At 36.5% G+C, this 18353-nt stretch overlaps 1 protein-coding gene across 1 annotated transcript in view; it reads left to right on the forward strand.

The window, feature by feature from the left end:
- The window catches only part of MOCOS (molybdenum cofactor sulfurase), a 209115-nt gene that overhangs the window by 152648 nt on the left and 38114 nt on the right, over window positions 1–18353 (forward strand). The window contains exon 6 of the mRNA XM_027881871.1: window positions 7817–8016. Coding sequence (XP_027737672.1) covers window positions 7817–8016 — 200 coding nt within the window. The remainder of the gene's footprint in view (window positions 1–7816; window positions 8017–18353) is intronic.

Raw genomic sequence — 18353 nt, forward strand, 5'->3', positions numbered from 1 at the left:
AGGAAAGGTGTCCAACTAAAATTATGTGTCAGGGAAAATCTGTACTGCAAATTGATATGCTGCCTTGGGCATCAAAGTGTTTCACTGACAGATAGATTCCAGAAATGTTATGTTAAAAGTTTTACTACTAAAAAAAAAAACTTTTTGGGAGGTAGAGTCAAGCCAATTGGTATTGAGGTGTGAGTTCTGGGCACAGCATTAGCCATTCTTCTTCACCTAATCCAGGCATAGTGAGCTTTGAAGCAGAGCTGATTTATTTCCTAGCAAAGCTTTAGATTGGGATCTCTCATCTTAGGGAGAAAAAGAAAGAAGCTGTCTGGGTTTTCAGAATATTTTAAAGAATTCTCTTGGTGCTGAGGAAGAGATTTCCTCCCACAAAAAAAAATTTGGATTTATTTTTATATTCAGCTTATTTTTAGTGCAAGTTTTTTGTATCCATTGGTCTGCAGCTTCCCTCAAGGGAAGACAAAAACAAACAACCCACAAAACTGTGGAGACATTAGAAAGTCATGAGACCATCAAGTAGCACTGGTGGCTGGGTCCTACAGAAAAGTTATTTGAGGGAAAAATTCTACTTAACTGCAGGCCTGATGCTAGTATCAGTCTCTGGCTGAGGAGAAAATGACAAAGGTTTTCCTCCAGCTATTTTACAGTGGTTAGGAAGTTGTCGCTGACTCAAATAAGTTAGTAAGTAATAAACAAATAATTGTTTACGCAAAGTCAGACCTGAATTAGTCTTACTGACTTGAAAACATAAGACTTACTGCCCCATCTTATTTAGCTTTAAGACAAAGAAAGAGTTTTATGCTCTGCTTTACATTAGCAGACTAGTTGTTGAGAGTTAAAAGTATTAGGAAAAAAGCAGTAGTAAAGCTTTCACATGCTGACTTCAAGGGATTGTGCATAGCAGGCTCCATTAAACAAAGGACAGAGACAATTTTATAATAAAGCAGAAAAAAAGCCTGTGTGTAACATTCAGGTTCCTAACAGCTTCCAGGAGAATTCATGTGATTTTATAGTACAAGCTTCTCTTGCATTTTGTCCTTAAGATGACAGAATCATAAGGAGAAGTTGTTCTGCCAGACTGAGAAAAACCTTGGGAGATAAAGCCTTTAGAGGTAAACTGTGAGTATCACATAAATACAAACTTTCAGGGATGATTCTGTTGTTCTCACAAAATCCTCTGTGGGCTCACTCCAGAGGTTCAGTTTGAATGCTGCTTCCATGAATTGTGCAAAGCACTCTGCCTTTTTAAGAAGGACTCACCAGTCATCTTTTATGTTGCTGGTTTTGTGGTTTGAAAAGTCATCCTGAAATTATTACCTCTGCTGAGAGTATGGCTTAGGCACATGGAAGAAGAAAAAGGATAGACAAATACACGTACCATCCCCTTGCTCAAAAGAGAAATTCATAATAGCAAACAGTAAATTAAATTTATCTTACCTAGAGCTATTTGAATTCTTAGATAGCTATTAGTCTAACAAGCAGTTAACTGAAATTGAATTGTACCTGTAATTAAGATATTTATACTAAAAGTGAGTCAGACAGCTGCATATACAACGTCCCTCCTCTTATACTACTCCCAAGAAATTTAAAAAAAAAAAAAAAAAAAAAAAAAAAAAAAAAAAAAAAAAAAAAAAAAAAAAAAAAAAAAAAAAAAAAAAAAAAAAAAAAAAAAAAAAAAAAAAAAAAAAAAAAAAAAAAAAAAAAAAAAAAAAAAAAAAAAAAAAAAAGGCAAAGTATTCCTCATTATAATGTTTGAAAACCAGGAGCTGCTTCTTTCAGAATGTGCTGCTGATTTTATTCAGAACAAGGACTTCAAACTCAATCACTGTGTGAAAACAGAGCTTGAATTAGCTGCTCTAAAGAAGTAGGAGATGGGGGCATCAAAGAGCCTTCTGTTCATTAAGATAAACACTGAATATGTGTTTCATGTTTGGTTTCGGTATAACATTCTGAATAGAGGATTAAGCAGTTGCTTCCCACAGTCTTAAACTATTGAGATGATGTGGGAGAACGAGGAGAATAAAAGGATTTAAGCTATTATGCGAAGAATTAGTGTTGAGAGAGTAAAAGGTCCCCCCTATTAGCCACTGAATTCTGCATGGATTTAGTAGTATTGAGAGTGTAACATGGCTATCTGTTTTGGACACACAGAAGGTACATAATTAGGTTGCAGGAGTCCATCTGAAGTTTCAACTTGGACACTGATCTTGTGAGATGGATTCTTGCCAGTTCATTATGTATTTTCAAACAAAACTATGTACTTTTCAGAAAAAAAAAATCATAGTTTCATAGCTGAAATCTTCTTTTTATGTAATTCTGTTAGTTACATATTAACTTTAGAAAGAAACCTGCATGGCAAGGTATAATTTTTTTGCAAGTACTAATGACATCTGGGGACGTGGATTTTACACTTCTTGCTCACACATGCAGTCACGTCAGCTGAAGAAAGGGTCATGGTCCACCCCACTTTGTGTTCCCCAAACCAATGTTTATGATGTGCATTTTACACATCAAGTTGATTGGACTGGTCATGTGAGTCAGAATGAACAAGGGGTTTGCAATCTGTTCATGCCTTACGCATGTTCTGTGAATGTGGATGATGGATATTTCTATCAGTTGGCTGATAAGCCATTTATAGTGTTTTATTTTGAGTTTTAATGAATGAGATTTTGTAATGACCGATACTGCAATGCTATGACATCAGAAGAGCTTTTTTTCCTGTTGACTCTAAGAATATGTTAATGTATTAATTTTAATGCTAAAGTTCCATGAGGTGTTCTTATATCCTTAGTTCTGTTTTTAAAAGTAATGTTTAATTGCTGTTAGCCTACATGTAGGCTCACTTTCATGTGGTTTTGTTTATTTCATGGTAACTTACATTAGAAATTACATACTTTTTTCATATATTTTTTCCTCTAGATATCTGCTACTCCTACTCTGGGAAACAGGCAGTAGCAAGATTTGGTCTGACTTAGGACAGCTGTTCTCATAAATTAGGAGGGAAAAACCCACCAGGAATGTGTATATTTAGTATTTTTATTGATGAATGGAGGAGCAAAAGATGAGCAATGAATGTTTTTTATCAAGTTGATTTTATTTTCTTCTCATTATTTGCTTTTTTTGTATTCTATTTATAACATTTCAGGGTTGCCCTTTGAAGGTGGGGGTTTGGATAATCTTATGACTATTTCATTTTTATATTTGCAGTGTTTCATTTGAAACAGGCTTGCTAAAAAATAACGATGTTTAGAATACATTGTTTAATGTAGTTTTAAGACAAAACACTTACATTTGCAAAGGAAATATACGAAGCTACGATTCCCAAGTTCATCCTCAAGTGATATTCTTTTTGGGGAGGGAATAACAGTAATTAGGTGACAGATTTCAGTCAGAGACATGCAGTTCTATGCATAAAAGAACACCAAGAAAAGCTCAGAAATGAATCTTAATGTACGCTTCTTGGAGGAAGTGAAGGAAGGACTCCAAATGTTTGGCAGGATTTCTAGGTTCCATGGCTTCATTAGCACATTGACTCACAGGTCCCACACAGTTATCTGTCTTGTTTGGGATCTATTAGAAGGTGGCTACATCTTGGTTTTACTTCCTGCTGATTGGTTTGCTGAGATTCCAGCTCATCATTTCTCTGCCTCATTGCTTTCTGTTAGGTGATATTGAAAAATAGTGAATCAGATTGATCTTTTTCTTATCCAAATGTATATGTGAATTTTGATTTACTGGAGTGACAGAGAATTTTTTCATTTAAACCTCGATTTCTGTGGTTTTTTCATAGCAAGTTAGAACAATAACTGTATTTTCGATTTATAGCGCTCTTCTTTCTTATCTCCAGTATTTAGTTTTTCATATTAAGAGAGATAAAAATGTATTTGAATGCAGATCACTGAGGTTTCTGAGTACAGTATGAAAACCTGAAGCATTAGAGCTTTCATTCTAGGGGCTCAGTACCAGTCTCTGCTTTATCTTAATCTCTCTATCCAAAATCTTTTATAGATGTTGACATATGCCTATTTGTCTGCAGTTCTTTCAGGAAGAACTAGGATTTGAGCATTTGGGCTGCTGAAATCCTGGTTCTTTCAGAGAGGAGATGATATGCCACTACATGTTTACCATTTGCATAATGCAAAACCAACTCAAATGCAAAACTAACTCAAAGGCTTTTTTTACTGAATACCTATTGGACATCTGTGTATCTCATTCTTCACTGATTGTAGAGGTAATGCAAATACAAGGAGTTATCACCACACAAGCCAAGCAGTGGATTTACAATAACGTTATGACAATTGTGCATAGTTTACATGCACATAGTTTGCACCTTTTTGTAAATGTTACATAACTTGCCCTTCTCTTCCAGATGGCTGAACTGTCCCACAGTCTCGGTGGATAGGCATATGCACACATGCAATTCCTATGGAAGATATGACACTGTAAATTTATCTGTGGGCTAGCCAGTGCACTAGCACTCTGAATTTTCCATACTAGAACAGTATTACTTTCCATAACAATATACAAATTGAGGTATAGGATGGGATTGGAGGTCTGAGAAGGTGCTAACCTGTCAGGATGCTGTAGTGTGCAAACATTCATCAGCAAGAGGAGGTATAACAGCATCTCCACAGGTTTGCTAGAATACTTTGGCAGGGAGTACAAGTACACAGAAGTACAAGTTTTCTTTGTCAATCTCTTCTGCTTGAAAACTTTGTCACTGCAAGAATATATGGCATTTATTGTGGTAACAAACAGTGTGGAAAAACTTGGTGCTTTTGGGAAGAAGAATTATTTAAATAATCATGTCTGGCTTAATGTAATGTCAAAACATACACATGGGGAAAAATTAATATTAATCCACAGAAATATTAATAAATATTAATAAATATTAATCCACAGAAATTCGGGAGTTTCCCTTTTAACAGAGAAGTCCTTAAACTTCTACCATGGGAAGAAGTAAGTCGTTAATGAGTCCAGATTGTGGACTGTGAGCATTCTTTATGCTGAATGTGTTCCTATGCATATAACACACATAAATACAGTGAATGGTATTAGAAGGACTTCATCTGGTGTAATTTAGAAATCACATTAATTCTGATCCAAATTACAGAATGCATAAATTTTTCTTAATTTTAAAATAATTTTTACTAGCAACTACAGGCAATTCACTGTAACAAAACAGTGCAGTGATAAGGAATAAAATCCATAAACTGAGAGGGCATCAGGGCACTTGAGTCCTTCTCAGCAACTTCTCAAGATGACATACCGATGATTTTTGCAAACTGTAAATCTTTCAAAAGGCTTAAAATGTGCTACTACTTTATCCCCAAACAGGTAACCAGGGAAGAATCTCAAAGTGTTCAGAGTTACGGAATCGTTCATAAAACCTGAGTTCTGTACAGAGAGAAGATAAATTCAAGGAATGCAATAAGCTAATAAATGCCAAGTAAAATGTAATAAAGAAAATCACTTTCTCATTTAACTTAGGCTCAGTCAAGAAATGAGTTTTAATTTTTCACACCAAATATGGGACTAGATGCAATAATGCAAGTCCTTAGATCATGTTAGAGACCAAAGGTTTGTTCTGGGTTTTATTTTCTCTTCCTCAGATTCTTTTCCCTAGCAGGGAGAGGGAGATGACGTAAGCGCTGGATTTATGCAGGACATAGTATGAATAATTTTGTTGAATAAAATAAAAAGAAACCATGGATATTTTCTAAATATATCCCTTTTTCATCAGAACAAACTCCATATTGTTGAGAGTTGTTCCACAAGGGTTTCTGTGACATCAGACCTAATCACAACCTATTCTGCTACTTAAAAAATGGGACCCTGGCAATACGGCTTCCTCTCTCCAGTCGCAGGGCAGAAAAGCAACTACAGGCTATTGCATCTGAATTTGTCAGAATAAATAATTAAAAGACTCATCAGCTTCTCACTAATGAACAAGGAAATGTGATTAAGCAACTTTAAAGGGGAATAGCTGAAAACAATATAGAAATGACAGTGGGATGATTGCTCTGAATGAGTGACTGAAATTTCTGAAAAAAAGATTTCTTGAGAAGGCACGAGGACAGTAATTTAATCTTCCATTAAAAGATTCCTGACAATTTGGAAAAGCTCTGAACCAGGAGATTATAGACATCTCAGAAGCTGACAAGGCAGTGACTTCTCTTAATACAGCTACTTTCTGGCAAATGCTCAGAAATAACTTTTGTGTGTGTGGCTTTAGTTTTCCTTTTTACTGTTTCAAGACTCTTAACTTCTACCAAACAATGACTAGGATGTCTCTGACTAGGCAATCTTTTATTCTCAAAGACTCTGAAAATACAAATCATCTTTCAGACCAAAATGTTCTGGAGATGCTTGCCAAGTTTACTGTGGATAACATCTAGAAATTGTACTGATTAGCTTCTGGCATGGTTCCTTGCAAGTGCTTTGCATACTAGTGTCTCATTAAATATCTTATTCCTCTTTATTTAGCACCAAAAAGGTGCTTCCACCTTATATCTATTGTTTCTATGCTTTTACTGTCTGTTCTCCTAGCTTATCTAAAGGAGATAGCACATAATACAGAAACTCAAAGAGAAGTGAAATAACAGACATTGTTGCAATTCTTCTGTATGTCTGGAGAAAAATATTTTTTTTCCTTTATACACATTCGTAAATGACACAGTCTTTTTATGAATAAAGGCACAAAAGTCAACAAGCAAATTATGAACAATGGTTATATCAGACTGTAGAAGTTTTCAGATACTCAGATATAAAAGTGGTATGCACAAAAGTAATTGTAAGATTCATGGTTTAAAAAGAAAAAAAAAAAAGTAAACCAAAATGTCAAACATCTTTTTAGTTACAGAAATGCTCATGTGCCTCAAGTAGGATACTCAGCACACAGAAAATACTCTGGGTCTAAAACCCAGGCAGAAAAAGTGCTATTCTGCTTCAAGAGTTCTTTGAGGAAATGTTTCTGTGTTTTGGTTTCTTTTCTGCATGATGTAGGCTCACCATAATGCAGTTCATAATGTGCATAACAGAAGCCACTTCAGTAGGGACATCTAGCAAAGACACAACCTCTCCTCAGAGAGCAGAGATGTCAGGAATTCTCTGCGATTATCTTTTCCAACCTACTCAGTGTGGGAAAAAAAAAAAATATGGTTGAGAGGGAACCCTACATGTTTCCTCTTTTTGCTTTTTCCAAGCCAAGTTCTATGAAAATTTCTCTGCAAAGTTTCTCTTGAGCAACTAGATTGCATGAATTGATAGTCAATGAAGCATTTACAATGTCCTTTTTCTTCTACAAAAAATACAGTCTTGAAAGAATAATTCTTCATTATTCAAGTAAATTCCTTGTAGAATGACATTTTTACTTTGTCATTACATTTAGAATTTTATTATTTTATCTTAGACCTAGCAGTTTGCTTTCTGTGCTGTGTTAGGATTGATGTTTGCTTCTCATGATCTCCAGTTAGATCTGGAGAAAAACTGGCTCTTCAATTCATTTGTGCCAGAATATCTGAGTTTTATGTATAGACTGGAACTAAAAATCTTGTAGTTAATGTGAATTCATTTCACTGTAACTTCAGCTTTCTACAGTAGATTAATTATAGATAAATCCTTGGTGCAACAGTACTTCTGAAACTTGTATATGAAGAAGGAAACATTTGCAAATTGTGTAAGCATTTAAAGAAATACAAAACTACCAATTTCATGCTAATTGCCTTGCAGCAACACAATTCTGAAAAAATCATCCTTTTTTTACATTGCCATAAGAATAATGACATGTATGTGCACTTTTCTTTTGTAGGTGGAATGGAGAAAATAAAACAACATACCTTTGCATTAGCTCACTACACCTATACTGTGCTTTCTAACTTAAAATATGCCAATGGGGCTCCTGTAGTTCGTATTTACAGTGATACAGATTTCAGCAGTCCTGATGTCCAGGGTCCAATCATTAATTTTAATGTGCTTGATGAAAACGGAGAAGTACTCGGCTTTTCACAGGTATGTTTTTCTCTTGTTTTGACTTGATTGTTATGGTTGTATTTTAAGCATATTCACAGTATTTTTCTTTATCCTAAAAGAAATATTTTATTCATAGTACTCCCTTCTGAGGTTTTGGTTTTGTTTCTTCATAGTTCTGCACCATATATATACACCATTTTTACAGTAGAAATAAAATCCAATAAATAGTGCTAGCACAATAAAAAGTACATAATAGCCAACAGCAATATCTTACAGATTTAATACTCCACAAGTAGGAATTTTGGAAGTGATCTGTTTTAACAGGATATATTGAGTAGGCAGTTTGATTTCTTGTTGGCTTCCTTCTCCTGAGTACTCAAAATTGGGAATTGAAGACCAAGTCTGGAATAGCTGATAAAGAGACTGCCTTGGAGATTTGACATACAAGTGAAATCATATCTCAGAATATTGCAGTTACCAATGAAAGAGGAGTTCTCTTTTCCCTTCAGTTCTAATAATTGCATTCTTGTAATATTCCTGAGGAAGCATGAAATAAAGTTAAATGATCAGTGTAAAGAGTGAGATTTAAGCTCAAAAAATCCTTAAATGCTGTCTTTCTCAGCAGCTTTTTCTAGCCTTTATCCATCAAGTGTACCAAGTACCTTGGAGATGAAACTTCATTAAACTTTTCTCCCTTCAGTAGAGAGGTAATGGTGTATGACCATAACTGTGTGTGTATGGCTGTGCACCATGAAGGCAGTGGGTCATGTAGGGTGGAGTAGCTCACTTGCTCATCAGCAGAAGTCAAAAAAACCACAAAGCTCTAGTTTTGCTTCATTCTTCTTTTCTTTTCATTGGCTGATGATTGAATAAGCCAACAAGTCAAGTTCAAGCATATGGCCTTGATTTTTTAAAAGCTGTCAATAACTGAATAACTACCAATAACATCTGTCTCTGCCAGCAGTAGTGGCAGAGCTGCATTAGTCCTGGAGCTGATAATTCTGGACCATTGGGGAAAGAATGGTAGTGCTGCAAAAGGTGTTTAACACTCTTCTGCCAGAGACGAGAAGAATAGGATAATGAGAGGAACATGGAGACATGTCTATGAGAATACAAGAAGAGGTCCTTATATCAAGGGAGAACAGAAGTGAAATACTTACTTTGTACCTGTCAGTGCGGAGTTTTACATTTTTTAAGGCATTTACCATACTGATGAACACAGGATGAGCAAATGTATATAGTACTCAAGACGTTCTTCTTTACATACATCTTTTTTCAGAAAATGCTACCAAATAGTGACAAATATTCACCACATTTCATTTCAAAGCATTCCACATTTTAGGAGTGAATTAGTCATTTATACAATCTTGAATATGTATGGCAATGTTCCGAAAAGACTGGAGATATTAACACAGCTGGGTTTGTAAAACACTCGACAAATGCTTTGATGTTTCATCTGTTCTTTGGTTAAAACAAAAACTTTTTTTTTTTAATAAGTAATTTTCACAATTTCTTAGTAAAAATGTCTCATCCCTGTTACACCTCTTTAAACTCAACTGTACCCTCAAAGAAAAAATTCCTTTATAGTCTTATGCCTCCATTGGGCCTATTTGCTGCAGTTACTGCTCATAAAAAACTTCTTTATTGATTTCTATCATCTGGATTGTACTGTTCACCAGATTCTTGTAATTTCTGGAATATGCAGTGTCTTTTAGATTATTTTGTTTAATTAAAACAATGTTCAACTTAATGATTTTTAGAAATTCACAAGCAGCAGCATTATTCTTTCCCAAGCTACAGTATGTGTAAGATATATATATATATATGTATATATATATATATAAAATTGGCTTTATTATGGAATGAAATTCTTTCATAGACATCCTATACAAGTCATGGGGGAGGAAAATCTTTGCTGCTTTTTCTTTATGATTACAAAGAAAATACATACATCAGAAAATAAGCTTCATTGAAATAACAATATACAATCTTATCCTCGTACCCGTATGCATCTCTAAAATTAGATAGTTTTATTCAAATCAAAGTTAAATCCATTACTTTCATTAGTGGTTTGGAAGTGAAATAGTGTCCTCTAGTTTGGTCATGTCTGTTGTCTGCACAGCCTTGTGGATTTACTGGGCAGTCTACAAAAGCAGTAGAATGGAATTAGGAGAACACGGTTTGAGAAGGCTCCCGGAAAATATTTTTGGGAATCTTTAATGAAATGAAAATTGGATGGCGTTTCTATCTGACATGCCTACTACTAGTGGACACCACTTAATGACTCAGATTGTCTTTCAGCTAGTATCTTAAAAGAGAAATGACAGAATTTCTTTTATGGTTGATATTCCACCTATAATTAATTACTTATAACCAGGCATCAAAACAATTCTATTTGTCTTTCTGACAAGCAATTGTTATGTGCCCATTGCCTATTATAAGACACAGCGTGACTGGACATTAACATTTGGTAGCTTGAAAAGGATAATATGACTAACTGATTCCAGAGAAAATGTTATGCTTGCAGCAGTTTATTTGGAGCATTTGAGATTGGCAAGAACGACTTCATAAGTAGACACTGTCTTCAGAGGATACCAAGCTTACATTTAAGCCTCAAGATTTACATAATTGGCATGATATTCAAAACTCTGAACTAAGCCCAAGATATTTAGGATGTGAAAGGCGTGTAGTGAAATACATGACATTTAACACCACTGTTGAAAAACAAAAACTGAGCAAAAATGATGCCTTTCATCTGTGTAGCAATGGGGAGGAAAGCTATTCTTACCTGCTCATATGATTGAAATCCATTTCTCAGTGTTATCAGGGTTTCATTACCGTACCTAACAAGATTGTGCCACTAAACACAAACATTCTTGAATTACATGCATGGGGTCAATTGCACCAAGAGGAAAGAGCTACAGTCTCAGGTTCATCTTTGAGCAAAACCTTCACTGTGTCACTGAAGATCCAAGGAAGGCATTTCATTAAAGTGAGGCACACAAAGAACCATACCATGATTACACTCTCAAGGATGGCAGCAATTTTTACAGCCTCTTGTCCCAATATATATGATATAGAATATTTGGATGGAAAGATGTGATAGGGTGGGACTGAAATAATTATAGAAGTTAGTTGAATTGAGATTACTTTTTCCTTTAAATGCTTCTTTGTTATTGATAAAGGGTAACACTGTTTTAGAATATTATATTTGGAATAAACTTGCATTGCACAGTATGTGTATCATTGGTTTAATTGACAGTTTAATTACTAGTTTAATTATTTTTCTCTAAATGACAATTAAAACAATTAAAAAAGAAGGACTTGCAGACTCCAAACATCAATAATCACTCAAAGGGTTTGGTTTTTCTTCACATTTTTCATGAAACACTTCTTTATTTAGAAATAACACTATTACAGTTTTGAAATTTCCATAAACCTCTTGTCTTTGAGCACTAAAACTTCATTAAATTTCCTCCTTTGAGCTGCACCAAATAACTCCAATGAAAATTATTTCCTTCACTGAAGTTGTCTCGTAGACTACTGTTGGTAGTAATTGGTTCTTGAAATTACTTGGGAGGACATCTGTATTCTTTTCACACAAGCTGCCTATCCTCCACAGCAGCACGTCTGTCAGTTTGTTATGTGTTTATTTGCACTGCAGCACTAAAAAGCCCCAGTTATGAACAGGGGTTAAATTAAGATGAGTGCTTGACAGGCCCAGGACATAAAGATGGCCTTTCTGCCAAACAAGTTCTTCATATATACTTGTCTAGCTAAGAATGGATAATTCCCCAGCATTATAGTTTTTGCTGCTAATGAAGTGTGGACAGATGAGAGACTGGTGATTTGGAAAGGTGTGAAAGTGCAGGGCTGGAGGTGAAGAACCTCTGCTAACTCGGTGCTACAGGATGGAAGCAGCAGAGCTGACATTAAAGCAGTAACCTGTCAGTCTTCTGCTGTCCTGTGAGGCTACCAGAAAAAAGAGAAGCAACTAGCCCTAGATATTAAAGGAGATTTGTGATGTCACAAAAAATGGCTTTATATATATGCTTGGTGCTGAGCTAATACTGCAGACTTTTCACACAGAACCATCATTAGTTCATTTATTAACAATGAGTGTCTTCAGCGTTCAGCATATATGAATGCCGTGTGTTTATACATCCCCACATCCTTCCAATCTCTGGAACACTGTTTGACAGCAGTGACTCAGCTTGGCTATCTTTTTATTTAAAACCTTACACAGGACTCTACGAGGTTCCAGCCTGGTTTGAATGCCAAAGAGGAAATGAAACAGCTGTAAGGAAACAACATTGATTTGAAACATCAGTCACACACACACACACAAAGTAGATTTGTTATAAATTGAGTCTAAGTGCAAATGTTGTTGAATGTTCTCTTCCATTTGCAGATGTGAAAAAAAAAAAATCACCATGTCTGCTATTAGCACCTTTTATGCTAGTATTACTTATAAAATTTTTCTCTTTGACAGGGAAAAGAGACCTGTGAAATGTTCCTTGCACATTCAGTAGATAATTGCAGAGTAATTTTATTGTCCTCTCACATTTTCTTCTGTGAAGTTAGTATGGAAGCTGGAAGAGGGGAAGGGGGTAAGATGCACAGATAAGCAGATGGAATTTCACCTGAAACATTTGTTGAATTGTACGCACTGGAAACCTCTTAGACAGTCACACCTTCAGTGTTTTCTGCCCCAAGTGAAAAATAGCCCTTCCCTTATCAAACTTTTTCTTTTTTCACTCTGGTCTTTTAAGACAATATTTTCTTTTCTCCTCCTATATCTAACAGGCTTTAAAAAGTCAGGAAGCCATCATAGCTGTCTTTTGAAAAATGACCATAATTTCACATTTCAGTTGCGGATTACCAGCACCTACTCTGTTTTTTCATACTACCTTACTTGGAGCCTGAACCTAAGTAGAAGTAACTTGCTGTGATTGGCTGACCTGCAAAACTGTCTTGGTATATGTATATACGCTTGCCGTGTCTCCTAAAATTCCTGTCAGGAAGGGAATGAGCATCAGTCCGTTAGCAAGCTCAGCCTTCTTGCCTACCACTTCATACTTGTGTGTGATAGACAAGCTGCTACAACAGGAATCAACTGCCAAAGATAGATAATGTAAACATTTTGGTTTGCCTAAGGAGGGCTCTTCTGCAGTGTTGCATATGAATGAGTTTTGCCTCTCTAGACTGAGAACCCTGCTCACAAAGATTATAATCACTTTTGTCTAGGAGCCTTCATTAGCATGTCCTGGCTCACTCTCATCAATCTAGATAGAGGGAAGGGAGGTCTAGGCTTTGAACTTACTTTCTTCACCCATTTCTCGATTTATCAGCAGATAAACTTCTAGTGTGTGTCCCTTCAGCATAAATCTATAATACAATTTGATGACTGCTCTTATTATGGCATGTACCCACTGTCTCACCCACCTTTCTCTATCTCAGCTGCCCTTAAATTAATGTAAGGATCAACTCAATGACACATGGTTGGGCTTTTTCCATTCCTCCCTTTGCTTTCTATCATTCTGAAGTGAAGATCGGTGTCTTGCATCGGAATGTGTGGCCCTGAATCACTTACATCCAGCCACTCACTGTGACACCTTCTGTTCCCTGGTAACTTCTTTCTGCCCTCAGTATATGCTAGGAGCATAAGAAGAGGACAAAACCGGAATGAGATTTCTCCAATAAACAAAAGAAATTTTGTTTTCTTTTTAACCCCATTTATCCTTCTGCATCCAAAGCATCCTATGTTAGTGAATTGTCTTCTAAGCAACTTAGCAGCCAAGCTGAATTCATCCCTGTGGTTTGAGAAGATGTGGAGGGGGAAAAATAGATCTTAGGATTGCAGGGTCATCTTTACCTGAACTTTCCTGCAGCCTCCAGAGGCAATTTTTTCTGGAACTCAGCTATATTCAGTACTACAAAATATTTCCGAGCAATAAAACTAAATTTCCCACAGTGCAGCTGAAGTCCATTATTACATGGACTGGGCAAAGAAAAAGACAGCAGTTTGGGCAGGAAAGGAGAACAGAAGAGGATTCCAGACACCCAAGGTGGTTGAAGAGTTGGACAAGTAGCCTCAAACAGTGTTGTATGGTAGAGGTGTGACCAGGGAAGAGACAGAGCAGTATGTGCAGGTAGAAGTTATTCCATCTGTTTGTATTTGGACAGTTCTGAAAACGAAAGTAACGTGGGACAAAGTGGTGTGAGGTAGGATGGGAAATGCACATAAAAGTAGTTACTCTAGGTAAATAACGTGATGATAGCCAGTTCTGGAAGCACTTTCATACTGCAAGTACACTTACTCTGCTTCAGTGTCATGAGACATGCTTCAGCTCTTTTAAGAGTTTCCTTTTCCTTTGGTACTATATTAATGAGTTATTTTAGCTGGACTTAGATCTGTAGCCAGGACCTGGCAACGGCCAGGTGAAATGCCCTACTTCTGCTGTAGGTTTTCAGTGTCACCTTGAGGGAATCAATGTCTGTCTTCCCCACTTATTTTAACCTCACAGGAGTAGAGAGAAGATATGTTAAATACCGGCAAATCTTCAGGTATCAAGTGGCGGATACATTTCTATATACACACAGCTGGTTCAATACATATTCATATCACTGCTAATTGTTACATGATAAAAGGGACCATGAAATACCTGAAGTGAGTAGATTTCTTGAAATACTTGCTGTTTGTGTCTTAGATGAAACCCTTGGTTTCACTAGTAGATCAGCTCCAGCTCACTGTACATACGGTGTATAAGTATGGAATAAGTGCAATGACAAGATGAGAATTAGAAGAGTGGGGGTAAAAAAGGAGCTACAACATTTCACATGCACAGGAAATGCTACCAGGTTAATTGGATCAGACTACTGACCAAAGCCTGGTGGTAGCTGCCAGTACTTGTTTGGAAATTGATTCCATATCTCTACAGGAGAAAGTGGGTTGCTGTTAAGCAATGAGGAGGGATACTTTCTACTTCATTTAATCTATGTGAAATAAATTTTCATAGAAAATTATTAAGCAAGAGATCTTTGTTCCTCAAATTTAATCCTTTCTTATTTTTTCCATCAGTTTCTTTTTACTTCCTTGTGAAATAGTCATTCAATTTTGCAAGTGACATGTGCAGCTTTTTTTCATCTGGGCCACAGAAAATGGAAATACAGCATTTGCTAATTCCAGCTAAGAATGCCTTTGCAGTGGTGGTCATATGACTGAGCTAGTTACGCTAATGCTTTTAGAAGCATAACCACTCATTATACTAATTTTGATGACTCAGGGAAAGAAAAGTGTTCTCTAACTTGCTTAATGGGATTTTTGGCTGTCTTCCCAACAGCTACCTAAAAATTGCTGAGGTGATTACTTACTATTGATTTTAGCTATGGATTTAGCCATTGATTTCAGGAAGCCAGGGATGGCAGATGGACCTGCACAATAGAATGCAAACAGGATTATAAAGACAAAAATATTGTTGCGAAGATGCCTGTTGAATATCCACTGATTTCCTTGGTTCCAGTTAGTTTTCAATTGTACTGTGAATGTCTTGAAGCAGGGACATAGCAGCAATGCAGCAAATCACACTGTCTTGTCAATAAATAGTACCTTATTGCTTCAAACTGGCAAGAAATCATTACAATCTGGATCTTTGCTTTGGTTACATGGCACTGGGTGCTCAAACACAAAAAGGAGCTCACAATACAGGAGGCAATTTCATTGATCTATGTAGAGGATGAGTGACTGAACATAAGGAAGTGCTGTACTTCAGAGGCTCAATGTGATAAATGCAGACCTAGTTAGCTGGTAATGAAGCTCTCTTCTTGCTGAGGTAGTAGTGACAGAGTAGAAGCTGAGTTACTTTTTGTAATATCTCATTGCAGGGGACAAAGACACATGTGAGTTAGTATGCTTGAAATTGCCTACTATTAAACTGCTCATCAGAGCTGATCAAAGTTAGAAAGCTTCCTGAAAGCCTAGACTGAAGGTGTTGCCTAACTGCTTCTCTGGAGTGTCCTTGCATGTTGCTAAGGAAACGAAAGGAGATAAAAGAAAGATGCTCGTAGTTGTTCAGATGAAAGAATCTCAGATGAATGAGGGAGGCTAAATAATTTCTGTTTAGTAGCAAGGCCAAACTGTGGCTCTAAACTACAGACCTCATCACGTTGGGGAAATATGAAAAGAAACCGCGTGGCAGTAGCAAAAGGACTGCACTTTTGACAGTTTCCTCTGGATCCCCTTTTCCTTGATATTGGTAGAAACAGATCAGCTGCCTTTGAATGCATGCAGTGTCTGGTTTCAGTCCACCATCTGAATCCTTTGAAGACAAAAAGAGCCTGGCCCCACCTTCTCTATTACCTTGCTTGCATCTTCCTGCCCTTGCCCTCTCTCCCCCAGTACTGTATAGGACCCTGTATGGCCATAATTAAAGTAATATTTTAACATGGTTCATCATGGGATTTTAACCCTACAGCCCTATTTTCAGGGGATAAATACAGACAGAACAGAATTTTTGTGATTTAAAAAGAGTAACAAAGGTGGAAAATATTTTGACTGGGATACAAATCTATGTCACTAGACCTTTAGTATCATGCACTGCACATTTTAATTCCTAGGCATTATTTCTACTTATGTTAGTCTGCTACATTCCCTTTTGTGTCTCTTGATATGAGTTATAGCTTAGTCTTCTGTGTGGTTTTACTCTGGCTTCCACGACTCTGACTAGCAGTAGTTTGACTGAAAGCCTTTAGCCTACAAAATAGCTGGGAATGCTCAATGGAATGTAGAGATCTGGACCTTTTCCTATGATGCACAAGGGGATACTCTGCTGAAGTCAACTGGGAAGACACGGAAGGCTTGAGTTCCTTTTGTTTTCTTTTCTTCCTGGATTCCATCCTTTTCCTGATTCCACTATAACAAACCAGATTGTCTTTGTCAGTTAATGCAGTTTGAAATGAAAAAAAACAAACAAACAAACAAAAAACCAACCAACAAACAAACAAACAAACAAACTTGATTGGAGAGACCTATGGCCGTTGAGGCAAAGAATCAAAGAAACAAAATCAAAAAAAACAAAATCAAGGTGTTTAGCCTACTCATCAGCTTGTTCAGTTTTAAACAGCTGGATCTTGGAGTCATGAAGTTTATGTATGTTTCAAATAGTCCATACCCTAATTCACTGTATGTACTGCAGGAAAAAATAAACAGATGAAATGTGAGGTCATCTAGTAACAAGATTGTATTTCATTTCTTCCCTGTAGCCACCTCATCCTTGAGAAATCTTCTGGCTTCTGGTTGTCAGAAATGTAAAATTACTGTCACTCCTTTAAGCATGGGGGATCTGCAGTTCACTATGTATATCGCGTCTTCCAAGTGAGAATTCCTGCAGAGTGGCATCTCACGCATTCCAAATTATGCTGATGTTTCCAGGCTGCTTCTCTCCCATGCAATCTTACCTGGCATTTGATGGTCTTTAAAACTAGCCGAGAAAATTATCACATGAACTGCAAGGTTTTTGATAAGCTAGCATTTACACTATCAGGACATAGAGTTTAAAAATTTCAGTAAATTTCAGTATGTCTGTCTAATACCTAACTGCCTTCAACCAAAGAGATTTTGTTCAGAGTGAGTGATGAATGGATGTAGACTGAAGAGAGATTTACATCCACTCTTCAGTTTAAACCTATGTCAACAACTAGGGACTCAAAACTGAGGAGAGGATCAAATTCATCAATATTGAGGGAATCTGCCCACATGGAAATTATTTCCCTGAGACGGGGAAAAATGCCTTTGTTGCAGGAAACCGTGCAGTTAAAACAATTTAATGATACTGTATCTTAACCAAAATGCTTCCCCCCCTACATCGCCCCCACTAAATGATTTGGAAACAAGTGCTGATTTTTTTTCTGACCTACTTCTTATTAAATTGTATTAAGCAAGATTAAGTATGCATTTGCATCAGCAACAGCGTTTCACAGTCAAATGCTGGATGACAGAAAGAGCTAGCTTACTTTCTCTCCAATTCCATGCCATGAATCAGTGAATTAATTTACCAGTGGATGTGGGGAACAGCGTCATGAAGCCTGTTTTATAACCAGCCATCAGTGGTGTGCAGTGAAATTCTTGTAATGAGCAAATCCATCAGACATACAAACTTCTCTGATATTTGGACACAGTAGAAAGTAGAATGAGAAGTCCCAATCCCAATTCCTGAAGGACAGTACCTGCCAGTATTGACTTATACTTGTGTTTTTTTTCAGGACACTTCATGATGTATTATAAAAAGTTTCTTTATTCATGTGAATAATTCTTGTGATATTCAGTAAAATAACTTACACAAATAAGTACTTGCTTGAATAAGAACTACAGAATTGTG

Source organism: Empidonax traillii, unplaced genomic scaffold, assembly GCF_003031625.1.
Source record: "Empidonax traillii isolate 1590-97213 ecotype Southwest subspecies unplaced genomic scaffold, ASM303162v1 scaffold98:size2021230, whole genome shotgun sequence".
NCBI lineage: Eukaryota > Metazoa > Chordata > Aves > Passeriformes > Tyrannidae > Empidonax > Empidonax traillii.